At 47.8% G+C, this 26206-nt stretch overlaps 1 protein-coding gene across 4 annotated transcripts in view; it reads left to right on the forward strand.

Moving 5' to 3' along the window:
• LOC8031367 (alpha-2-macroglobulin-like protein 1) overlaps window positions 1–26206 on the forward strand; it is a 209204-nt gene that overhangs the window by 138223 nt on the left and 44775 nt on the right. Inside the window, exons 19-24 of one of the 4 annotated variants that reach the window (XM_029988207.4) lie at window positions 3487–3528; window positions 8921–9065; window positions 15838–16066; window positions 18608–18850; window positions 19440–19491; window positions 25753–25851. In XM_029988207.4, the coding sequence (XP_029844067.3) occupies window positions 3487–3528; window positions 8921–9065; window positions 15838–16066; window positions 18608–18850; window positions 19440–19491; window positions 25753–25851 (810 nt within the window). The remainder of the gene's footprint in view (window positions 1–3486; window positions 3529–8920; window positions 9066–15837; window positions 16067–18607; window positions 18851–19439; window positions 19492–25752; window positions 25852–26206) is intronic. The other 3 variants (XM_029988211.4, XM_029988219.4, XM_029988229.4) reach the window with 3 other exon arrangements.

Consider the following 26206-nt stretch of genomic DNA (forward strand, 5'->3'; position numbering starts at 1 on the left):
GTCCCGCAGTTGTGGCCGAGTGGTTAAGGCGATGGACTAGAAATTTATTGGGGTCTCCCTGCACAGGTTAGAATCATGTCGATTGTGCAAACATTTTTTTTCTTTTTCATTTCCTTCTTTTTTTATTATTTTTTGCCTTACACGAGCACGTGAGCACATGAGCTCACGAGCACCAGCAAGATCGATGTGAGCATGGATGCCGGACAGACGAGGCTAGACCCCAAGGAGCTTTGCCCCTAAAAGGGAAGTTGTTTTGAGGCAAGGGATCGCTAGCCGAGCATGTCGTCGCGTGTTCGGAGGATGTGCCACGAAGAGCTTCCGCTGTGCAACTATAAAATCCTGGGCTCAGTCTCCACGTGATGCAGGTTAGAAGACATCATGTTAGCAGTGGCACTGCACCGATAGACGCTCACCCCTATGCAGACAGTGGGAGCTCACCAAACAACCCTTTCATCACCTGCTTTTTGAACGTGGGTGGGAGGGCGGTCACACGGTGAATGAACATATAGTTTCCGATGTCAAATTAAGGTTGAATGGAGTAGTGCTGAACCCCTCTTCCAAGATCTCAGCAGCTTTGTTTAAACATCCGGGTGAGGTGGTGTCTTGTTTGATCAAACTTTGTACGAAAAAAGAGTCTTGAAATTCAATCGGACAGGGAAAAAACGCAATTGATATTGCATGCATAGTAAGAAGTAGCTTTTAGCAGTTTATGATGCTCAAAATGAAAAGGTGAAAAATTGCACTTCACTGGGATTAATTGAGCTGTAGGGCCAGTATTCAAATTATTTTGCACGAGGCCCATCAAGCACAAAGACAGACTGGAAAAATAGTCTGGAGTCAGCTCCTTCTGAGCCAGCTTTCAGTGCATGGGAGAGGCAGAACTGAGTAAACAAGAAACAAACATGCCAACAGGTAAGAACTTTCATATAAAAAGTAAGCACTTCATGCTTCACGAGCTGTATGTCGTGTCAGCGAGGCATCCTGAAAAGTACAAAAGGTGGTTATTCCTAAAGGCAGGTTCACACGTTTGATTGTAACCGAGTGTCGTGCAGCCTCGTGCGACCTTAAAACGGAAAAAAATACTGCTACGCTGGAGCCATCTATGAGGCAGGACTGCATTTGATTCGAGTGAAGGCTTTTTCAGTTTTTGTAGGATCAACTGTAGGTACTTCCAATGAAGCCGTTTATAACTAATTGTCAACATTTTTCAAGCACATTCTAAAAGAATGGTGCTCAAAAACACGAGGATATATTGTCACAAATGACGATGAGGCAACAAAAACCGAAGCAAACTAAACGTTTAATGGGGTAAAATTGTGCCCAAAACAAAATAGAAAAAGTTAAGGGCGGCGAAACCGCGGAATCAAACACTGGGGCAAGACTGACTCCGGCTCGTGGAGCCCCTTTTGTACACACGTGGGCTTCTGGAACAGTCGGCGTAGAACATTCTGACCTTGAACATGCAGCAGAGTTCTCGAATGTACCAGAATGCGACAATTCCAAAAATAACCAAAGGCGACTCGGCATGAAACCTCTTTGCGTGGGTGCGGAACACGATGGCCACGGTCGCGCTGCCTACTTGACCAGCTGCGCATGCAGCAATGTGCACAACTCACAAGTGTTTGAGATTACGTTCTCTCACCGTAAGCAATCGAAAGGAAGGCTGTACGATGTGCCCGTTTGGGGCCAAACCCAAGTGTGTCTGAATCGTCCCTAATGTGTCGGCACTCTGACCGAGGCCCTGAAATAGGGTCTTTGGGACTGGTACCATGGACTCCCCTCGTTACCTACATAGCTCAGCCGAAAGTGTGCACACTCATTGTTTGTACCGAAATTGTCCCTCTAACATGAAGGTTTCAAGCCTAAAGTAGGAAGGCAAAGTATGCTCAGGCAACTCTTCCAACATCTTCATTCCTCATGATATAGTATGACTCGTGCTATAAAACATCAAGTTCTGATGCAATCAAGTCCAATCTGTTTTGTGGTCAACAACTCCCCAAATTCCGATGCATGTAGTAGTAGTTGCATTTTAAATTACAGAAGTAATCTGCCGTTTTTTTAGTTATCCAAACTATACACGTTTTTTAAGTTCCCCGTGTTTACTCTTCCTGGCATGATGTTTACTATTTCCAAATTTGAAGGAAGCATTAAAAAATGTAAGTGAAGGCGATGCCAAAACCGAGTTTCAAATTTCCTTGCGCTTTTCAGTGGTGTGACATCACTGGTATGCATAAGCAGTGTAGAAAATATCTCAGTTTTTGTGTGCTGCTTTGCAAATCTTGGAAGTGATCTTGCACAGCATTCATTTCACACAATCAATATTTGTGCAATCGGTCAGGAACAAGTTCTACTACGGAACGTGTCTGACTAGTGTGTTGAGCGTCCCTCCCGTGCGTCGCAAGTGGTCCCGAAGTGAGAGCAAGTTACGTAGCACGAGTGTATGTCAGGCCGTTGCTTGTTGTGATCCTTGCTGTTGGTTGTGCTAGCTAAAAAGGTGACCAGAAGACTCCTTCTCACGCTTGCTTTGGTACCCAGGGACTGTAGCAAAACAGGCATCTGCTACATGCGCCTGTGTTGCTGCGCAACACCCATGACACTGCTAGGATATCGTCGGGTGTAAATCGAGACCCCATATTTGAGGGTGCGGTACCAGCCAGAGACACGCTCCAGCCATCAGAGTTCTACTGCCCAAATCTGTGGCTGCCGTTGGCATCAAGCATTTTCCGGCATTTTCAGTGTTGCCGGTAGAGGCTCTCATTCGAAGAATATACAATAATGAACAAACTAAACGTCAAATAACTTTAGGACAAAAAAATTGGCCGCATCTCCACGTGGTGAATGATGTTGGTTGGTGCGAAGCTCTGGTGGTGCTTGTCTGTGCAGACGCTGAGCCGCAGCATGCCGAGCCTTTCGTTCGTTTTCATCCATGTCAGAAAGGGAATGTGTGGTATGGAACGTGATTATATACGCATTTGAGCATTTGACCGCAGCGCCCTCTCGTCTATAGACGTTGAGCCAATGCATGCAAAGTCTAACGCGATTATATACGCGTTTGACCGCAGCGCCCTCCCTGTATAGACGTTGAGCGGCTACATGCAACGTTTCATCCATGATATCCGCAGATCTTGAGTTACTCCCACATGTCGTCCCGCAGTAGTGGCCGAGTGGTTAAGGCGATGGACTAGAAATCCATTGGGGTCTCCCCGCACAGGTTCGAATCCTGTCGACTGCGCAAACATTTTTTTCCATCACCTTTTTTTTTTATTTTTTGCCTTACACGAGCACCAGCAAGATGGATGTGAGCACGGACGGACAAGGCGAGACCCTAAGGAGCCCCTAAAAATATTTGGCGCAATATTTTGTTCTTAGCTTGGCCAAGTATGCTGGTGTGTAGAGACAGTTTTGAGGCAACTCCATGAGGAATGGCCGAGTTCCACTGATCCCAGTGAGTGGCTCTAGCAGGTTTCGTATTGGGGACATTTCCAGATGACGGGGCGATCGAAGAGGATGCCGAGGTTCAGTTTGAAGGTGGGTAAGCGAGGAGGAGGATCCCTCCCAACAATCTGAGGGTCTCAGTGGGAACATGGTCAATGACATGCTAAGAACCAGCAGGAACCCACAGGCTACCCTCTAGTTTTGAGAAAATAGTGCTGCTTGACATTGGCAAGATTGGTTTTAAGTGCTACCAATGTTTTTTGCACAATCCCCCAGAGTGGTGATAGGAAATCGCAGAGTGTAAGCTAATTGGCGACGAAATCATACTTTTGGTTCTAGGCTAGCTAAAGCTGGGTAGGTAAAGAGCTTGGAGAGCATTGCCAGAACCCGGCGTTTTCGGCTTTGCATCACCCTCCTGTGCTCAGTCTTGAAAGAAAAGTTAATCCATGATGAGATCGAGGGAATGAGGGGAAGTGATTGGCACTGATAGGAATTTCTTTGAGGGGCACTTGCAGTTGGGTTCTTAGCCTGTCACCGACGATAGAAGCTTGTTCCTAGACTCTAGGGAATTCGAGCTTGAATAATTAATACTGCCGTTTATTCGAGGAATGATAGATGCATTCTTGAGTCACTTAAAATGACAGGCTACTCCAAAACATATTTTTATACAGCTCACTTAATGTTTTATTTTTCGCACTATTAATGCAACATTTATGCCGCATGCAACTTTAATATGGATCCAGCATATGGGTCACCTTATTGTACTTTTTCTCGCCTTTACTCAGCATACAGAAAAGAGGTATGCAGTTGTACCTCTCCCCTATTCACTGAAAGGAAAACGAAAGAAATTACTTGTTTGGTGCCCACAGGGACATTAGCTTCCAAACTTAGGTAAAGGTTTCTAACTGGGACCACTTCAAATCACAACTGGGGTTTTACTGGGATTCAGTGGGGAACAGCTGAGGTGTCAATGGAACCATTTGAGGGGTCAGCGGGATCATTTGAGGGGTCACTGGGACCATTTGATGCGTCAACGGGACAGTTTAATGGGTCAGCGGGACCGTTTGAGGGGTCAGCGGGACCGTTTGAGGGGTCAGTCGATCTGTTTGAGGGGTCGGTCGATCCGTTTGAGGGGTCGGTCGATCCGTTTGAGGGGTCGGTCGATCCGTTTGAGGGGTCGGTCGATCCGTTTGAGGTGTCGGTCGATCCGTTTGAGGGGTCAGTCGATCCGTTTGAGGGGTCAGTCGATCCGTTTGAGGGGTCAGTCGATCCGTTTGAGGGGTCAGTCGATCCGTTTGAGGGGTCAGTCGATCCGTTTGAGGGGTCAGTCGATCCGTTTGAGGGGTCAGTCGATCCGTTTGAGGGGTCAGTCGATCCGTTTGAGGGGTCAGTCGATCCGTTTGAGGGGTCAGTCTATCCGTTTGAGGGGTCAGTCTATCCGTTTGAGGGGTCAGTCTATCCGTTTGAGGGGTCAGTCTATCCGTTTGAGGGGTCAGTCTATCCGTTTGAGGGGTCAGTCGATCCGTTTGAGGGGTCAGTCGATCCGTTTGAGGGGTCAGTCGATCCGTTTGAGGGGTCAGTCGATCCGTTTGAGGGGTCAGTCGCTCCGTTTGAGGGGTCAGTCGCTCCGTTTGAGGGGTCAGTCGATCCGTTTGAGGGGTCAGTCTATCCGTTTGAGGGGTCAGTCGATCCGTTTGAGGGGTCAGTCGATCCGTTTGAGGGGTCAGTCTATCCGTTTGAGGGGTCAGTCTATCCGTTTGAGGGGTCAGTCTATCCGTTTGAGGGGTCAGTCTATCCGTTTGAGGGGTCAGTCTATCCGTTTGAGGGGTCAGTCGATCCGTTTGAGGGGTCAGTCGATCCGTTTGAGGGGTCAGTCGATCCGTTTGAGGGGTCAGTCGATCCGTTTGAGGGGTCAGTCGCTCCGTTTGAGGGGTCAGTCGCTCCGTTTGAGGGGTCAGTCGCTCCGTTTGAGGGGTCAGTCGCTCCGTTTGAGGGGTCAGTCGCTCCGTTTGAGGGGTCAGTCGCTCCGTTTGAGGGGTCAGTCGCTCCGTTTGAGGGGTCAGTCGCTCCGTTTGAGGGGTCAGTCGCTCCGTTTGAGGGGTCAGTCTATCCGTTTGAGGGGTCAGTCTATCCGTTTGAGGGGTCAGTCTATCCGTTTGAGGGGTCAGTCTATCCGTTTGAGGGGTCAGTCGATCCATTTGAGGGGTCAGTCTATCCGTTTGAGGGGTCAGTCGATCCGTTTGAGGGGTCAGTCTATCCGTTTGAGGGGTCAGTCTATCCGTTTGAGGGGTCAGTCTATCCGTTTGAGGGGTCAGTCTATCCGTTTGAGGGGTCAGTCTATCCGTTTGAGGGGTCAGTCGATCCGTTTGAGGGGTCAGTCGATCCGTTTGAGGGGTCAGTCGATCCGTTTGAGGGGTCAGTCGATCCGTTTGAGGGGTCAGTCGATCCGTTTGAGGGGTCAGTCTATCCGTTTGAGGGGTCAGTCTATCCGTTTGAGGGGTCAGTCTATCCGTTTGAGGGGTCAGTCTATCCGTTTGAGGGGTCAGTCTATCCGTTTGAGGGGTCAGTCGATCCGTTTGAGGGGTCAGTCTATCCGTTTGAGGGGTCAGTCGCTCCGTTTGAGGGGTCAGTCTATCCGTTTGAGGGGTCAGTCTATCCGTTTGAGGGGTCAGTCTATCCGTTTGAGGGGTCAGTCTATCCGTTTGAGGGGTCAGTCTATCCGTTTGAGGGGTCAGTCTATCCGTTTGAGGGGTCAGTCTATCCGTTTGAGGGGTCAGTCGATCCATTTGAGGGGTCAGTCTATCCGTTTGAGGGGTCAGTCGCTCCGTTTGAGGGGTCAGTCTATCCGTTTGAGGGGTCAGTCTATCCGTTTGAGGGGTCAGTCTATCCGTTTGAGGGGTCAGTCTATCCGTTTGAGGGGTCAGTCGATCCATTTGAGGGGTCAGTCTATCCGTTTGAGGGGTCAGTCGCTCCGTTTGAGGGGTCAGTCTATCCGTTTGAGGGGTCAGTCTATCCGTTTGAGGGGTCAGTCTATCCGTTTGAGGGGTCAGTCGCTCCGTTTGAGGGGTCAGTCTATCCGTTTGAGGGGTCAGTCGATCCGTTTGAGGGGTCAGTCTATCCGTTTGAGGGGTCAGTCTATCCGTTTGAGGGGTCAGTCTATCCGTTTGAGGGGTCAGTCTATCCGTTTGAGGGGTCAGTCTATCCGTTTGAGGGGTCAGTCGATCCATTTGAGGGGTCAGTCTATCCGTTTGAGGGGTCAGTCGCTCCGTTTGAGGGGTCAGTCTATCCGTTTGAGGGGTCAGTCTATCCGTTTGAGGGGTCAGTCTATCCGTTTGAGGGGTCAGTCTATCCGTTTGAGGGGTCAGTCTATCCGTTTGAGGGGTCAGTCGATCCGTTTGAGGGGTCAGTCGATCCGTTTGAGGGGTCAGTCGATCCGTTTGAGGGGTCAGTCGATCCGTTTGAGGGGTCAGTCGATCCGTTTGAGGGGTCAGTCTATCCGTTTGAGGGGTCAGTCTATCCGTTTGAGGGGTCAGTCTATCCGTTTGAGGGGTCAGTCTATCCGTTTGAGGGGTCAGTCTATCCGTTTGAGGGGTCAGTCGATCCGTTTGAGGGGTCAGTCGATCCGTTTGAGGGGTCAGTCGATCCGTTTGAGGGGTCAGTCGATCCGTTTGAGGGGTCAGTCGCTCCGTTTGAGGGGTCAGTCGCTCCGTTTGAGGGGTCAGTCGCTCCGTTTGAGGGGTCAGTCGCTCCGTTTGAGGGGTCAGTCGCTCCGTTTGAGGGGTCAGTCGCTCCGTTTGAGGGGTCAGTCGCTCCGTTTGAGGGGTCAGTCGCTCCGTTTGAGGGGTCAGTCGCTCCGTTTGAGGGGTCAGTCTATCCGTTTGAGGGGTCAGTCTATCCGTTTGAGGGGTCAGTCTATCCGTTTGAGGGGTCAGTCTATCCGTTTGAGGGGTCAGTCGATCCATTTGAGGGGTCAGTCGATTTGTTGGAGGGGTCAGGCGGTTTAAAGGGATGGTGAACCGAAATTTGGGTTTCAAAAAAACAATGCTGGAGATGTAGGCGGGACGCTACAATCCCTACAACACTACTAGTAAGGCGACATCTCAAATGGACGGCCATATTTTTGGAAAAAGAAGTCTAGATTGAACCAGGCCGATGAGGCGCGTGACGTCAAGATACCTAGTTTCCTCCTCTCTTTGCTTCGCTGCCTCAAGACTGCGAGGCGGAGAAGACGCGAGGCCGTTCCCTCTCCTTCTCGGAGAAACATGACGTCAACATTCCTGCCAAATGCGCCTCTTTTTTTCGAAAAATATGGTTATCCGTTTGAGATATCGCTGTATGAGTGATGTTTTGGTGTTTGTAGCATCCGTTGCACGCTTTTGCCGTGTGTTTTGGGGAATCCAGATTTCGGTTCAGCCTCTCTTTAAGAGGTCAATGGGATCATTTGAGAGGTCAGTGGGATCATTTGAGGGGTCAATAGATCATCCGAGGGGTCAATGAGAGCATTTGAGGGACCAACTGTGATCAGATGGGAGTCAAGTGATCTCACTATTTCCAGTTAAAAAAAGAGCTCATTTTGAGCTCATAAGTTTTTTTAAGTTATAATGTGCCTTGCTGCACTTAATTTATTTTTGGGAAAGGTGAAGTTTCTGATGTATGTATTATATCCAGGCAGTTGAAAGGGGGGGGGGGGGGACATAAACGTAAATTCTTAATTTTTCAGAAATTTTGTTTTTTTAATTTTGAAGTTTTTGGTTTTAAAAACTAATTATACACCTTTACACTAAATTTGATAACGATACGCCAAATAGTTACTTATATATAAAATATATTCGGCACACTGTGAGGCAGCGACAAAGTGAAGGAGCTCAATGTTTCAATGCATTTTTCTCAGTACCACTTTTCGCTGCCAATTTCATACGAAGGAATATTTTGTTAGAAGGTGAAAGTATTCCGATACCACCATCAACATGTTTCTGAGCTGAAATTTACTGGGGAATCGGGCTATCCACTTTATTTTGTTTTAAGTTGAAGTCCTCAGTGATAAAAGCTGTGTTTTCAAAAATTGATGTAGGACAGATAGATGTGCATATCATATTTCGAAGTAATAACTCCACGAAATATTTACATTTGAAATATTAAAAACTAGATAGCCCAAAGTCCCATACCCCCCACTTTATATTCGAGCAGTCAAAAAATGGTGCTTAATAGCTTCATTTGCTCATCATAGATTTCCTAACAAAGAGTGGCACATCTTCTTACGCAGGTATACAGATCTGTCCTAAAGAGCTGAAAGTTTGCACCTACATCTGAAGTTAAATCTGCCCTGCAAATTTCATTTCCTTGCGCAGCTCACAAGTTGAACCTCTGACCGGTGTTAAAAAACATGTTTTCTTAGAGTATCCCTCGAATGTCTCACAATCATCTGCCATGTTCTTAAAACTGCGGGAAAGGTCTGCTTGGTACACTGCTCACTGATCTCTCCCAGTTGCAGATGCCCAGAAAGTGGCTGCGTCACCTGCTGCCTTTGCGCCAAGCGCCCCAAGACCACCATCGGGACAGGCAGCCCAGGGCACGCACTCCATTCGCACCCTCTTCCCCGAAACTTGGCTCTGGCAGATCAAAAGAGTCGGGTGAGCTCAAAGTCTTTGGAAGAAAACAGAAAAAACACTCATTCACAGCATCAAGTTGCAGTCGGGAGCTGATTGTATGCTTAGCCACGCACTTTGGTTGGCAAAGCACAGGGTTCCACGGATTGTTCGGCCATTCGCGTAATTGCAGTGATTGGGCCACTAACCGAATGCGTGTCAAGGATGTCACGAGACCTAATGCTCAAGTAGTGGTCGTGTCCAGCGTACAATTAAATATTAAATTAAGCCAGTGACTTAAATTAGTATTAGTATTAAATTAGTATTAAATTAAGCCAGGCCACACACACTGACACGGTAGCACGCACCATACTCGCGAACTACCCACATAATACAAAGTAGTTGTCTTGACAGCAGGAGTCTGCCAAAGTAGGGCGACCCTCTGTAGATGAGACATTCAGCCAGTGACTGCTAGCCTGGGTTCTTTAACGGGCCTCACCGATGCACACCGGTACGATGCTCATCCAGATCGAAACTACTTGCACGCCCGAATGACTTGCTCCAACGACTCGGTTGAAGAGGAGATAGGTCCAGTCGAAAGACGATTAAAACGTAAAAAGACAACAGGCGACTTGCTTTCGCCTCTTGGCGCTTCCAGATTTCGCCACTGCAGAACAAACGCACCTTTTTGTTTTTATTTTGATGTTTTCTTTTTTCCTTGAGGGATTAGCGGCAAGAAAAGAGAATACATGAGGCCCTTCAGCCTTTCGGCATAGTCAGATATACTGCGTTTTATGTTCCTATGTACGGCGATGGATGCTACGAGCTACACGAACCAATCCCTAGTTTGTAGCTTGTCTCGTGACGCGCTTCCCGCATCATTCCGCCGAACCAGGACGACACGTCACACCTTCCAAGCCAGAAATTGGCTCCGGTGGCTCGTAGCATCCTTTGCAGTCCATCGTACCTCCATGCCGACTTGCCAACGTCAATTCACAATGCATATTTTTTTTCAACATTATGGATCTGTCTTCGTGTCGTAGGTGCCATTTGTTTAGTCGAAACTGAACCGCTGATGCCACTGTCTGGAAGATTAAATTTACCTCGCGCCGCCACCCGTAAGAAGGTGCAGCTGACATTTCATTTCGTCGAACCGTTTCCAATGAACCGCCATATGAAATGCCAGTTCTTTTCCGGTTGGGGTGCAATATCGAATGTTTGATTTTGGTGAGAATTTTTTCCGGTTCATTTAAAGGGGCCCTGCAAGGACTTTTTACTGTTTTTTAATTTGCACCGAACCTGAGCGCACTGAACATAGTAACTTAGTGAAACCTTTCTTTTCGCGAAATTCGCTTTATTTTAAAAGTTATAGGCAATTTAGAATTACAAAAACAAGCAAAAAATAACCTTATTCATGACGTCGTAGGTCCTGGCTTGAGTGGCCGTGAACTAGAGGAGGAATAGTGAGCTCATCGAGCGCTCACGGCCGCCGCACTCCGTGTTGACGGCGCCAGAGGGCGCCACTAAAGCATGTTCTGGATAGGCTGTATGCAGCGGGCAGCCAAAGCGGCTTTCATTGCGTTTGCTGCGCGATTAAACACTAATTCTGCATGACACTTCATTGGCCACAAACGACAGCAAACATGGGGTAAAGATCAGTTCAGAATGGGAGCCCACTTCGCGCTGTTATACCGCGAAACGGCCAAACCGCAAGACAAAGCCTCTCGCGGAAGGCCTTCGGAACGCTCGGAGCCGGTCGGATCCTCCTGTCCATACGACTGCAGCGCCACCGCGTATATCCGAATTTTTCCGTGTCGGCGCCTTATCCCACTACTCTTTTCTAGTATGCGCCGCCTTTTCCACCGCTTGGCGGTGGGTATGTTGACGGGTCATTTCTTGTTTCCGTACTTTATAAACTGCATTTCTTTTTTTTTTTTCATCTATAATAGTGAACAAAAACTACTTTTATAAATAACTGAAACGGTTCGCACCACTTATATTTTGTATTTTGACCAAAAAGAAGTTTTTAGTGGCTCTGACCAGTAGTAAGCCCAGGACCAAAGACGTCACATTTTGCGCGCTTTCGGTACCGTGGGTCGCCCTCGTCGGTGGAGGAGGTTTCCGTGTCGTCCGGTTAAAATATGGCGCACTGATATTTAACTACTACTTCCGTGCCCGCTGGCTTGCCCGAACCCCAAGAGACATTGAAACCGCAAAAAAGGTAGATGCTTAAATATGATTGCAGGGCCCCTTTAAGGGAGGATGCGAAGAAGAAAAAAAACTTTTTTGTTTTTAAAGTTATTGGCATGAAACTTGCAGACTAGGCTGGTATAGGGGCCCTAATAACCACTGCAATGTTTGACTCAATTATGCCTGTTGGATTTCGAGAAACACCAGTTTTGCCAATCCCGAGATATTTCTAAAGCACAGTAGCAAAGTGAAATTCACTGGACAAGTGCTTGAATATATACTAAAGGGGGAGACAGAGCCCTTTTTATAAATATCCTTCAGGAACGGCTTTAGTGAAAGTTCGAATGTTCATGTTACCAAATTCGCAAATAAGTACAAAGACATTTTATCGCTTAAAAAAAAAAATTACACTTTATTGCAGAAACTGAGATTGTTATGCCCTTCTAGCACTCTCTGGCGCCAAAATAAAAAAAGACTGCATACAAATCGAGCCACTAGTTAAGAAAATATCAATGGCAGAAACAGTCACGGCTCAAGAAAAAGCGTTCCTGAGAAAAAGAGTCTGAAAGTTCGAGGCACGACAAAAGTGTCAGAAGGAACCCGCAGCATAGTCTTGTGTGCTGTGTTGCAACCTCCTCTTCTGGTGTGCTTCGGTTTTTGCACCGTGGCGTTTGGTGGCCTTGTGTAAGCAAAGGGAGTCCTTCTCCGAAGCACGCCAGAGAGCCAGGTGCGCAGGCTGCAGGTTCATGGCACTGGACATCTCTACGTGTGCCCTAGCACAGCCGGCATTAAACCTGACGACTGCCTCATGCAGCGCAGTCTGTACCGACACCAGTGAGGCGTGCTGCTCCTTCGGCATCAAGGCCCACAATACAGAGTGGAAACTCTCCGCAGCATTTTGCGTCTTGGCTCCCAAGCAGCGTTCAAGAAGCGATGTCTGCGACAGACGCTCATACACAGGCAGCATGGCTTCAGCAACGTAGTCGGGCAGGCTGTACTTGTGTTTGGCTTGTGGCTGTCCCTTTGCCTCGGTGACCTTGTTCCGGCACCAGGACTCCGGTCCGCCTGGACAAAGGTCGTGCTTTGGGTCTTCATCCGTTGAAGTCACATGGTAATATGTGGCCATCACGGCACGCTTCATGGCTTCCACATCGTTACTATGGCTTCTGATGGCCCATCCGTAATACCCAGTCAGCCTCTCCATGAGCGCCTTTGTGAGGCGGCCCTTTCCTCCAAGAGGCTTGTCGCTCTTCTGCAAGAGCTTCCGCAGAGCAGTCCCCATACGTTTTTGTACATGGTTGAGGCACTCCTCTTTCTTTATGGAGAGAAACCCTTAGGTCTTGTCTTCAACTTGAGCACAAAAAGTTCTGCTGTCTTCGTCAGATATTAGTGTCGTGTTGCGCAACCCATGTTTCTCCAGAGAGCGCCCAAAAATGGCGAGTGCCGCATCAACCTCCATTCTTCCCGAGTTTGCATCGGTGTTTTTCTGGCACTCGTGGTTCTGATGCCACTCAGGGTACCTCTCCCAACTTGGGTCCAGTCTGGCAGCCGTGACACAGATTGGAGAGAACCTCAGCATCTAGGATGAGGCTAGTGTCACACTCGATCACGCTCCCGACACCAACATGGGAGCTGTAGCCTCTCTTGAGCCATGTGCCGTCATAGACGACAGCAACATCCTTGGTGCAGGTGGGGTTCATTTCCCTGTATGCGCTTTTTACACCAGCGGCTGACTCAGTGTAGATCTTCTCGGCAATAGCTGCAGCCGACTTACTAACAATGTTTTTCAAGTGATCTTGGTAGGTCTTGTGGTGGAGCCCTCTATGTGATACATTCATCACTGCCCAGAAATCATTCAGGGCAGTCTGACCCTTGCCAATGCTTCTGATTGCCGAAATCGCTCTCAAATTCACATCAAATGCGTTGGAGTCGACCTTGCGCGGGGATGACCAGGTGTGAGTCACGACTTCGCAGAGGGGGCACACAAGTTCAAGCTTGACGGCAAGTCCCAGAGCGGTCGATTCCTGGATTCTTACACCCGTCGCCTAACAGCTTTGGCGGACTGTGTAGCCAAGAAGCTCATCTATAGTGTCAAGCTGCACAATCGTGAACTTCGCCGATGAGCTTGTCGCGATAGCGGGGGCTTGCTGAAGCAGCTCAAACTTCCTTTGTGTCGCAAACACGGAGGCAAGCTTCGCACGTACGGCATCACAATGTTTGGTTGTCGCATCAGCTTCCTCCTGTGACACGTACTGCGTCTCTAGATGAACAGTCGTGTTCTCCATTGTGGTTCCAGACGCACAAGAAACAATGTTTTCTTCAACAGCGGCAGTCGATGAACACGCAGGCGCGGTGATCTCGGGCTCACTCCTCGTGGCGATCGTCGGGTCGAGGCTCGATTTCGCTGCTCTGACTTGCTTCATCCGGCGCTTACATGCTCCATACGCATATCGAGTCTTGCTCTTATACTTGCTCCTCCACATTGCAGAAAAAGAAGCGTGAAAAATATGCGACACGATCGAAAAATGTAAACAAAGGCGACGAGAGCAATGGAGGAAACTTGCGGATAGCAGACGACAAAAAGCGGAGCGGACAAGGAAGAACGCCGGAGATACCGAGCGCGGAGAAAGAGAACGAGCGAGGGGGAGAGGAGGAACTTGCTCGGAACTGTCCGGAGCCTCTTAGCACCAATAGTACAGCCCGATTTTCCGAATGCGCGCATCGGCCAATCACGGCGCCGCACTCCTTTGGCGGGAAACCTCACGAAACGGCGTTGCCTCGAGCGTGACGCCAGTTTGAAAGGTTGCGAAAGAGAAAGCAAGAATAGACCATTTGTGATATCTCCCAAGTGCCCCGGCCCGCGCTAAAAGAATCATGGGAACGGCCCTCAGCCCATTAGTGATCGGCAATTTCGACCCTATTCTTGGCTACACAGGTTTTCATTGTAATTCGGAGTCACCCTGAACATGCGCCTAATATACTTCAATGACCTGTCATATCGCTTTTAAGATTTCTCCTCAATGTCAGCGTTTTTGATACTGTGCGTGCTGTCCACCCTTCAACCTGGATGGGCTGCAGAAATCTCTTACATTATTATCATGCTGGTATTAATTTATAAACGCTAAAAATGCTATAAACAGCCCCGCAGACTCCGAGCTAAATCCTGCTTTTTGTTGTTGCGAATTATCGGCTTTTTAAGCAACTCCTGCTCGGACAACAATCACGAGAATTATAATATTGTAAGAGATTTCTGCAACTCAGCCAGGTTGAAAGGGTCTGCATGTGCAGTATAAAAAATGCTGGCGTTGATGAGCAAATTTAAAAGTAACATGACAGGTCCTTGGGGCATATCAGGTGCTTGTTCAGGGTGACCTCGAATTACGCTCAAAAACTATGCAACTGTGGACTTGGTCCAAAATTAGCGATCACTAGGGAGCTGAAGGAACACCATTCCTATGATTCCTTGAGTGCGGGCTGGGGCGCTTGGGAATACTGCAAATGGTCTATTCACCTACAAAACAACACCAAGATGGCTGCCGTCCGGTAAACGGTTCGGAAACGCGCAAATCTGAACTCAATTTGGTTGATAGATCGGCACTTTGCGACCGCGGAAGCATAGAAAATGCGTTGTTACAGGTATTTATATGGTGTTTTGAGCTTTAATATGTACAGCAGAGATGGAGAAAGGCACGAACAATCCAAATATCAAATTTTTGAAAAAGTGATTTTTTTCACGATTTTTTGCTTTTCAAGACCCGTGTCCTCCCTTAAACGTAACGCTTTTACTCCGGTTTTCAGTAAGGGTTCGGTTCGACACTCTAGCTAAAAGCTGCTTGCTAATTGCGCATGTCGCGTACCGCGGTGCCAGAAACGACACCTTGTCCGTCCATTTTTTGGTTGCTTCAGCTAGTGCGTGCCATTTTCATGCTCGAAGGAGCATAAGCCAGTGAGACGTTCAAATAATCCGTCACCTCCAGTGCAATGAAGCTGTAGCAAGTTGACATGCTCTAGCGAATTGCGCCATCAGCCCGTTAGCCCTAGAGGGAAGTCGACACAGCTCGCAGAAGAACCGAGCCCATTCCCACTCCATTCCGGGCGCACGTAATTCCAGTCCCCCCAGCACTGCCGCCATTCTATTCCGGGGTCACGAAAGTGCGGAATGATTTCCCAGCTCCGGAGTGGCAACTCCGTAACACTGTTGCATAGGCTTTACCTCCCCAAAGGTACTCGAGTCTATAGCTACATGAATTTCGGAAACCTTCCAGGACTGCTCAGTAGAGGGGCTAGTGTGACAGTGTGTTCCCTCATTGTAAGCGTTTCCATGTGGCTGCGATGGAGTTGGTTGCACTCGACTCCAGATCTGTGAGCCAGCCTTTACGCAGAGACTTGTGAACACTGCAGTGTGAGGAATGGTGGCCCTAAAAAACGGTATATGAGTATTCGTTGCTTTGCCAAACTCTCTATGGCATTCAGATATTCACAATGTGACTTGGCCATCGCTGCGCAATATTTTATATTTTTGGTGGGTGACAGAGTGTCGGAGTTTGAGAAGCGCCGGTCTGCTGCAACAGCATTGTCCCATTTGCTTCCTATCTACGGGGACTACAACCGGACTTTTGTGTTGTAGGGAGGACGGCCAGTTGGTGTACGAGGAAACTCTTCCAGACACCATCACCCGCTGGGAGGGCAGCGCACTGTGCCTGCACCCAGAGGCCGGCTTTGGCATCTCGCAGCTGGCCAATGTGACTGGCTTCCAGCCCCTGTTCGTCAGCCTCACACTGCCCCAGTTCATGAAGCGTGGCGAAGTGGCCAACGTCATCCTGACTGCGTTCAGCTACGTCGACAAGTGTGTCGCTGTAGGTTGGCTCTGATTTTAGTTAGGGTTCTATAATTTCGGGATTTATTTTCCTACGAATTTAATAGTGTTTTCTCGATTCTTTTTTTTTTGCACGAACAAGAATTTTTTGGGGTTAATTTCCTGTGTTGACAAAACATTTGGGTTTCTCAGAGTTTATGTTAAAGAAAACGGGGCAGGGGCATTGGATTGCCGAACCGCCGGGGACTGTATGCGTGACTGAAATACTGGGCTCTCAGTACTGGGAAGGAGATTTTATTTATTTATTCATTGAAATAACCCCGCCCGTGAGGGCATTATAGTGGGGGAGGGACAAATACAAAATGACGCCAAACAATACTTAATTGCTTAAACAGTCAAAACTCAAAAGGTGACTTACCTGGAGCAATTAACACAAAAAAGAAAAAAAAAAAAAAAAAAAACACAAACTGGCGGTATGGTTCCCCCAAAAAAGAAGCAGCTTCATGGGCCCTCTGGCCGAATTGGAGGATTCTGACCGAACAGGAGCTAAATTTAATTGTTCTAGTCGAACTGGAGATTCAGCTGAATTGCAGCATTCTGGGCCAAGTGGAGATTCTGTTGAATTGGAGCGTTCTGCCCAAACTGAAGATGCTGCCAAATTGGAGCGTTTTGGCCAAATCGGGACATTCTAGCCAAATTCGGCATCCAGTTCAACTGGAGCGTTCTAGCTGAATTTGAGATTCTAGACAAATTGAGCCATCAGCCGAATGGACACTTGAGCTGAATTCAGATGACAAGTTTACTGGGAAGAAATAAGGTCGTAGGTAGAAACCTTTTTGTGTGAAGCTTGGGATTTTTCTTATAATTTGGGGTTTTTCGGTCTTCCCTGAGTTGGATAATACTGCCGTATTTACTCGAATGTAACGCAAGTTTTTTTTTTCAAATTTCCCTTACCTAATTTGGGGGTTCGCATTATAATCGAAACGCCTCAAAATTTTGCCTTGGCGGTGTCGCAGCACAGGCTTTTTAAAATGGCTACGACAAATCTCGCGATCTTTCAATCTTGTGCTGGCAACATATACACGCTGGAAACAGCCAATCCAATCCTATTCTTGTTTGCGACTCGTTGCGCTCATGTTAGGGTTACGGGTTACCTTCACAACGCTTTCTCTTTCTGTTAGGGTTACCGTACCATGTGCCCGTGGTGCCCATGTTTTGTGAGCTGCTGCTACGTGCTTCCGCGACTGGACTCGAGCAAATGGCGACGCGACGAGCTCAGTACGACGCCTGCTTTAAAAGAAGTGCAATTATGATGGCTGAGGAAATTAAAAGCTCTGCCGCGGCTCGACGGGTAGATGGAACAGAATCGACTATCCGTGGCTGGAGGCTCCAGCGTGAAGCGTTCTTCAAGTGTGAACCCGGCCGAAAAGGCTTCCGCGGACCACGTTATAGTACTTTTTTAAGGTACTTTTTTCCCCTCACTTAACTCGCGTTACATTCGTGTTCTTTTTTTTTTTTCCGCTGCGAAAAGTCGTCTTTTGCGTTACAATCTTGGTCGCGTTACATTCGAGTAAATACGGTACATTAGGGGTTAACTTTCAGTGTTTATCGGAATATACCGAAAAAAGAACCACTGGCAGTTCGGTCCTAGATTCGGTTACCATAGGTGTGAAAGAACATTGGAAGAAGAAAGGAATCGAGCGTTTTTTTATGATTCAGCTTGCTTGGGCTTTAAGCTAACTTGAGTATGGGTAAAAGTGGCTTAGTTTGAACTTGGCCATTATTGTCCATGGCTGGTGTTTGATCTAGAGTCTTCTTTTGATTTTTTTTTCATCTATTTTATTTTTTCTGGAGCGAGTATATTTTGCTTCGATGTCTTCTTTTGGGTGTGTTTTTTACTAGGGTTTTTATTGATATGTTCCTTTTAGGGCCAGTGACTCTTTTTTGCCATGATTTGGATATGACAGTTAAAGACAGTCCTAACAAATTAGATTAGAAAAGCGCCAGAAAACAAGGACGACAGAAGGGAATAGTTTGTCTATTCCTTCTGTTGTCCTTGTTTTCTGGTGCTTTTCGAATCTTAAGATGTACCAACTTGCCCAACTCCAGATTCGTCCTAACAGCTTGGCCACTGCCATAAACACTTGGCATTTGTTTGTGAAAAACCAAACTCTACTGTGCATGCCTTTACCAGAGTAGTTAACAAACATCATGACGGGCGCCACCACTATGCAGCTTTGAGCCGTTCTTTTCACATTGATTGAACATAAATAAATGACCAATGTTTTTAAGTACTCTGTTATGCTACTGGTTAATCCAAAGGAATCGGATATGAGAGTACCTTTGGTCATGCTGGCAACTTGTGTACACACACACAGCAGGTGGTCACTTTGCCACTATGAAAGATTCAAAGAAATAAGGCAAATTGATGAAAGCACATGCTAATTGTGACTCGTTCTGCTTGCTTCCTTTAGAACAGCTAATGCTGCAGCACGTGCAGCATGTGTAACTACACTCCCAGCATGCTTCTTCTTGATGCTTGGGTAATTTAGAGGGTGTACAAGGAAAGCTTGCAATCCAGGTGCGGGTCCATCTGGAGTCTGTCGGAAACCTGGAGGTTGGGAGCTCCCCCAACACGACGGACGCACTGCTCTGCCCCGGGGGCTCGGCATCCTTCACCTACGGAGTCAGGGCAACCAAGCTGGAGACTGCGCGCCTCAGGGCCACGGTTGCCACGCGTCTGGACGCCCAGAGCGACTATCCGGGCACCGACCTCTACAACGTCAACTCGAGCGACACCGTGCTGCAGACCATCCAAGTTCGGGTGAGATTTAGGTGTCCTTGAAATGCGAGTGCTGTTGAGGGAGCACTGAAGTGGATTTTGGGGCTGTTGTGGCATCATGTTACGTGTATCTAAATGTTATGCATTTCGATCCACACGGGCAAGACATTTCTGTAGGCTCATATAATGTTATTGCTTTGATAGTTCTGTGGGCTTTTCGCTCACTAGAAGTGCGACCAAACATTGTGCTGTGCCACTTTACTGAGATATATATATTGTAAAAGTGGCATGTCATTGCATTTGGTCGCATTTTTGACAGGAAAAAAGCCCAGTCAGTCTTGTGATTTTGGGTTGCACGTGCAGATCAAGATTGGGCCATAGAAAGACAATGTTGGAGACTGCTTTAGTGTCCGTCCTGCCAGTCATAACCATTGCCTGTTTTATAGCCGTGCACTGTTGTTCCTAGTGGCCAATTCGTCTGGGCCCGCAACGGGCTCCACGGAAGGCTTCTCTCCCCGCCAGTTTTTTGCGTACTCAAGCGGAAAGAGTTTACTGCACTGGCCCCAGATAGGAGTGTTTGTGTTGCCTAAGCAATGTGTGTGTGATTTTTACTATTTCTATTCCATTGCAGCCGGAAGGATTCCCTGTCAGGGAAGTGGACACCTATCTGCTTTGTGCTTCTGGTAAGCTCATTTCACATCCGTTTGTTCACAGTACAGTAAAACCTCGTTAATTCAACCTTCGCTAATTCGGATAATTTATACTGCCGATCCCGGTCCCGTCAAACGTCTGTATTAGTCAATGGCACCAAACGCTCATTAATTTGGAGGGAACGGTTACGGTTAATTCGGACGAATTCGGCAGGTGGCGCAAGCTACCGTCCGTTCCAAAGGGTATGACCGTTACCCATCCGAGGTGCATACGTGGTTTTTCCAGTTTTCCCATGGTTCTTCGCTCTTCCAGTTCTCCGTGTTCCGCACCAGTTTCGCTCTGGATTGCTGCGCATTAGCGCGCTACTCTCCTGGCATGGAAACGGCAGAAGCAAAGCTGTGGAAAAAGAGTAGCGCAAGTGACCGGAGTGGCAAAATCGCGACACGCGGTGCGTTCCCGTGGGCGCCGATAGCGAGAGTCACGTCCATGCCTCAAGGCGGGGTGGCCGGCAGAAAGCAGCCCATCCTAAAGCCCGCCATTTTAACAGCTATCTCAATGTTTGGCCGGCCACCTTCGCGTTCAAACATGTGACGTGACTGGCGTTCTCACTATCGGCACGCTCGAGAAAAATAGCGCCGAGTGTCGCGATTTTGCCGCTCCGATCATCGGTCAGTTGTGCTACTCGTTTTTCCTTGCAGCTGTACCAGGCCTTAAATGTAGCGACGAAAGTGGAAATACTGAGGGCCTTGAAGGACGGCATCTGTCAACAACAAGGGATGGAAAGTTATGACGTCAAGAGAAGCACTTTGGCCATGTACGTGAAAATTGAGGCCAAGATCCTACAGGGTTTCGAGAGCGAGAAGTTCAACGCGAAAGCGGCTGTGGCAAGTGGTTTACCCGAAACTAGATGTGTTGTGCTAAATATCAGTGCACGGGATGTGTAGCTCTGACAGTGCGGTGGAGCACTTGATCGCACAAAGGAAAGTTGCCGTCTCCGCCCAAACGTTGTCCAGAAAGGAGGCGGCAGATTTCTCAAAATAAAGGTAGGTCACAGGGAAACATTTTTGCGCTGCTTTTGCCCACGAGATCCAAATTAACCCGAGGTTTTACTGTATAGCTTTTATTTTATAGCTTGTTGTTCCTTCAACATTTGCAGGGTACAGTATAGACCACTTACAATGTAACCGCTTATAGTGCAGGACCGTGTATAACGCGGCTTTTTTAACCCACCGGTTTGCCTCCCATAGAACTCCATGTAATTTCATACTGCTTAAAATGCAGGCGCGCAAAGGGAAATACCGGTTATAGTGCGGTTTCTCGAACAGCTCGCCGACCGCGCCGACACTAGATAACGGCGCTAGCCGCGAGCGGCACTCACGGGGCAAGGAGGTTGCTCGAAGAAGTGGGGAGAAGCGAAGAGGGAGGCTTCAGTTGCCATAGCGACGGAGGGACGCATGCACGTGTCGTTCGCGTGCGTGCGTGCGTGCGTCCCTCCGCTGTGTTGGAAACAACCGCAACGACAGACCAATCGCAAGTCGAGGAGAATTGTTCGCGCGCGTTGCATGCCGGTTGCGGGCCGGCTGCTTCTATCCGCGAACATGGCGTCGGTTGTGATCGTCGTCGTCATGGTCGTCGTAGATGGCATGGTGGAAGGTCATCGTTCCGCGTAAAAGCGCTATCCTTGACTGTGAATTTTCGTTGTGTGTTGCTATGATAACCCAGCACGTACTAGAAGGGAAGATTTACCTACTCGTGCGGCGATGTTGTGGCGACACTCTCAAGACGGCAGAAACGCCCGTGTCGTCGTGTTTGTTTATTTCGACTACAGTGGTGCTTTCTAAGCATTTGTGTTTTCGAACATCGCCCAGATTTCTTATTTGGAGCATTTCGTGCCTGTGCTCAAGTTGAAGGTATTACTGGCGCGTACCGTATAAAGGATGCGAATTTTCACGCGTTTTCATCGCCGGAGAAAAGTGATTAGGGTTAGCATTCCCGAACGCTCGCAACGTCCGTCCGCAGCCCGCGACGCCGTTAAAAGGCTGCGCCAGGCAAGAGTCGCTCATTTCTTTCGAAATGTGTGGCACACTTGAGAGAGAAGTGTACTAGTCTGGTGAAATAAAGACTTTCCTCAAACTAAGGTTTATTTTTCATCTAACATAGAAATAAATTATTTTAGAAAGGTAAGTTGTCTGATGGCATGTATTTTGGCCTGAAAAATTGATGTTTTGGTTATAGCGCGGTGCTGCTTATAGTGCGGATTTTCGCGACTCCCGCGACATACGTTATATGCGGTCTACACTGTATATTTTTATCGATGGGCTTTGAACAAGCCAGGTTTATAAAATAAGCAGGATAGTACAGTAATGCTCTATGTAGCATGTGCCGCAATCTTCCTACATTGACAAAATTTAACCTCTAAGTGCATCTTCAAAAAATGTCTGATCTTGATTGTGGAGCAAGTGAAATGCTGCCAAGTGTTGGCCTTAAAGGGGCACTACAGCACCTTATCTATAGTCTTTTTATGGTCTTAACTCAATCCATGAGCTCCGAGCGTCCTGAAAACCCAAACATTATATTTATGCATGGCAGATTTCTTTATTACAACCAATATCCAATGATTAATTGCCTCGGAACATTTGCCGACGCTAGATGACACTGTTGTACGAGGAGAGGGAGGGCCCTCCTTGTCCGCCATTTGTTGCCCATCATTTGACACCAAATTGGTCATGCGTGAATGTATGGCTTGGTCTTTTAGAATGCCCATGGATAGATAGAGTTATGGCTATAACTGCAGAAAGTGGCGCCCCTTTCACAGCTTTTGCTAAACTTTACGCAGGCAAATGTGTCGCCATCGCCAAAGGGATTGCGTGGGAACATGTTTTGAATTGTTGGTAGGGAAATGGGTGAAATTAAAGTGAGCTTTTCAATCTTTGGTCCACATTTTCTTCCTCACAGCACAAAGTTAACTTTGTCATGAGTAAACATCTTGTCTCAGGACTGTTCAACGGAAAGAGTGAATAAATACAGCGTGGGCCCAATTGATCACTTTAAAAATTGTAAACACTTGCACGCCCCGTAAGGTTGAAACGCAGCGACTGCTGAGGTGTAGGAGCTGCTAAGGTGTCATTTCAGAGCAGATGGATTGAATGGTAAAGGTGCAAGCGTGCACCATAGAGTCCGGATAGGCATTTCGTATGAAACCGAGAACACACTGGATAAAACTTTCCTAACGTTTGAAAACCAATGAAGGGGTGTTACGGAGAGTATTTCAGCTCTCTGAGTAAGAGGGGAGAATGGTTTTGGTATGTCATTTCGGTACAAATAGTCGCACGTGCTAAACGAAAAGTGCCGAATAAACAGGTACAAGGAAGTAGACAAGACAAGGTGCACTCTCCGATAAATGTCTATTGAAACAGACACACACTGTTTGCGTATTTCGGGCTATTCATCTAGAAAATAACTGTCAGGTGCATTGACAGGGCACTAATGCACTTGCTTTCTGGTACAGAATGAAATCCTGAGGCAGTTTTACAGTCTAGCCCGTTTATAACGAAGTCGGCGGGAATTGAAAATCTCTTCGCTATATCCACTATTGCGTTATATCTGAACTAAAGAAAAAAAAAAAAAATTGTTCACCTGGGGGAGCGTGTTTATTCCTTCTGCAAGAAGTCATCTAGGGTTCCCTGTTTGCGAGCGAGCGTTTAACGATCGCGGCCTCAAACTTGTCGAACTGCAGATCAAAGCTCGGATCGGAACCTCCGAAGTACGTTCGCAGCACGTCAACCGCAGCAACGGCTGCTCCCGAGGTCACTGGCTGCGAAATGCGACTGTCGTCACAATCGTCGTCGGAGGCAGTGTCATCGGCACTTTCGTCCACGACACTCTTGGCAAGGTCCTCGGTGGACACGTCCTCGGTAGCGACGATGTCGGCAAAGGCAAAGTCCATGTGATCCACGCCGGGAGGCACGAGGTCGACCTTGCTTGCCGTTTCCCAGAGCCGCTCCAAGCATGTCGCTGCTGCGTCACCATCGGCGGCTGCTGCTCAGTTTCCGGCAGGACTCTCGTCAGCACTGCTGCTCCTCGAAAAGCCACCTTTCTGGAAGCAGTGGAGGATGGTCTGTGGCTTAATGTTCCTCCAGGCTCCGCTCGCAAAGAATATGGCCTTCTCCAATGGGACCTTCAGGCTGGCTGGGTCAACGGCGGTGCGGATGTCAATCAGCAGGCGCTCGATCACTCGGTGCCAGTAGAGGAAGTTTGCAATGACCCCTTGGTCCATCGGCTGTAGCTTCAGGAACAGCACCTCGACAGCACTCAGATGAGCATTCACATGATGAGCGCTGCAGTTGTCCAACAGAAGCCTTGCGCTTCTTTTTGTCCATCGCCTTGTCGAAGTCGGTGAACCACTTTGTGAAGATGTCTCGCGTCACCCAGGCCTCCCTGTTATCGCGATACGCTACCGGCATGGACAGCACCTTAGCGAAGCCCCGTGGCTTCTTCGCCTTTCCTATGATCAGCAGATCGCGCTTGTCCGAGCCGTCCATGTTCGAACAAACGAGCACCGTAATGCGGTTCTTGCTATTCTTGCCTCCCACACACTTGTCAGTCTTGGCTGCCAGTGTTTTTGCTGGTAGCAGCTGAAAAAACAATCTGGTTTCATCGGCGTTGTAGATAGATGCACAGCCCAGCAGCAGAGTGCTGGGCTGTGCAGTTTTCGAGAATGAGGCATATCTTTGCTTGCCTGTCGTCCCATTCCTGCAGCCATTGTGCAAAAAATTATCTAATCATCCAGGCTTTGCGGTTCATAAGTAACGTCAAGTTTCCCTTAAAAACATTGGGGTGACTCACTTTTGCCGACAACGAGGGCTGGCAACTTTTCAGACCCGTCCATGTTAGCAGAAAGCAACACAGGCACGAAGCGTTGCAGCCGCTTGCCACAAGATTGTGGTGTCCCATTCTGCAGGCCCTCCTGTGCAGCAGTGCTCCACTCACAGGACTTGCATCCACAAACCGTCTTCTCTACAGCTTCCAAGGCCTCGCAGCTCCTTTGTGTCGCCTTTGACGTTACGCACTGGGGACGGCTTGCTTGCTGCTCAAAATTGGGGACAGCGTGCTCAACACTATGCCGAAATCCACTTTTTTCTTTTTCACACCTGAGTCGAATGGCTTTAAGCATGGCCGCCTTTTGCTCGATGAAGATTGTTTTACGCTTTTGCTTGCCGCTGCCATCGTCCGTCTTGCTTCTTTCAGACGGCAGTGGACGGGTATATGCGTTCCACTAGAAGGGGAGGCCGGGAAACTCATGCATGTTGCCAGGCGACTTTTAGCCATTTTAGCGCACGGGAGTTTGCGGCTTATAGTGTGTGGGAGTTTTGAATTATCGCCTCGTTATAACCAAGTTGGACAGGGAGCTTGAATTCTACTTCGTTATAGCCATTTAGTTCTCGAAAAGATGGTTCGTTATACCCATTGCAAGGAAATTTTGCTTCGGTTAAACAAAGCTTTAAATACATGGGTTTCTATGGTAATTTCAAGGGGAATTACGATTACTTTGTTGTATCTATTAGTTGGTTATATTCCATTTCGTTAGAACGAGGTTTTACTGTATAGGTATGTGGGATAATCTTATAAATCAACTGTGCTTTATCAAATCTCGACCAAAGAAAGGTTACCGTATTTACTCGGGTAATAGCCGCACTGTTTATGAAGAAAACCTGAGGCTTTGCTTTTCCGCGGAGCACACAGTTTGCCAATCACCGCGATCGACAGCATGATTTTAGCAGTTTACAGGACAGAGATGACGTCTCTGTGCGAAGATGCCATCTGTGAAGATTGCATTTGTATGGAGAATCGCGTTCCGGATCTGGCTATTCGCTATGTCTAAGCTCGTTATAACAGACTTCGATTTTGATCAAGACTTTGGCCTGTTGTAAAAGGAGTCTGTTGTATGCAGATAGGAGTCAATGGGGCATAGAGGAAAACCAACCGAACTTCACAAATCAGTATGTTATATCCAAATGTCTGTTGTGCGGAACGCAATGATTGGCTGTATATGTGTTCTGTGGGAAAGTAGACTCAAAGGCCTTGTTCATAAATAGTGTGGCTATTACTCGAGTAAATACGGTATCTATATGTTCAGCTGAATGTTTTGTATTAAAGGGATATGCATACACATCTTTTGTATTGTTTCAGTGAAAAATATACCAATGGTACTTGAGCCATTCGCTCTTGCGTTGGCCCCAATTGGCTGGTAGCATTAATAAATAAATTAATAGACTTTTTTTTTCTTCTTCCAGATGAAGCCGGAAGCAATGCTCCAAATAGTCTCAAGATCTCTCTCCCAACTCCAAATGCCCTCGTAGAAGATTCTGAGAAAGTCGTCCTTGTGGCCACAGGTAGGATCAAAGCTGACTCTAATGCTGTATGATCAGTTGTGGTAGCTTGTGCTTTCCTTTAAGCATATGTATGGCATGTCTACGGTTCGTTCAGTCAATTGGCGTGAACTTTGTGAAACCATCGTAAAAGGTGTTCCCAAGCTCGACGATGTAGAGATTCAAGTTTCAAAAACACAACATTGTATGAATTAATTTTTTACAGCAGAGCTGTTAAGGGCTAGTTTCCCCCGGATCGTGTCTGGTACCAAACCAATGTCAACACAACACTGGTTGCCGCTGTCGCTCATAGATGGCGCTAGCTGTTCAGTGTTGTGTTTGCCGGTTGTCTGCTTGCCACCATCGCTCCTAGATCTCG

Source organism: Ixodes scapularis, unplaced genomic scaffold, assembly GCF_016920785.2.
Source record: "Ixodes scapularis isolate PalLabHiFi unplaced genomic scaffold, ASM1692078v2 PGA_scaffold11__112_contigs__length_91849675, whole genome shotgun sequence".
NCBI classification, from domain to species: Eukaryota; Metazoa; Arthropoda; class Arachnida; order Ixodida; family Ixodidae; genus Ixodes; species Ixodes scapularis.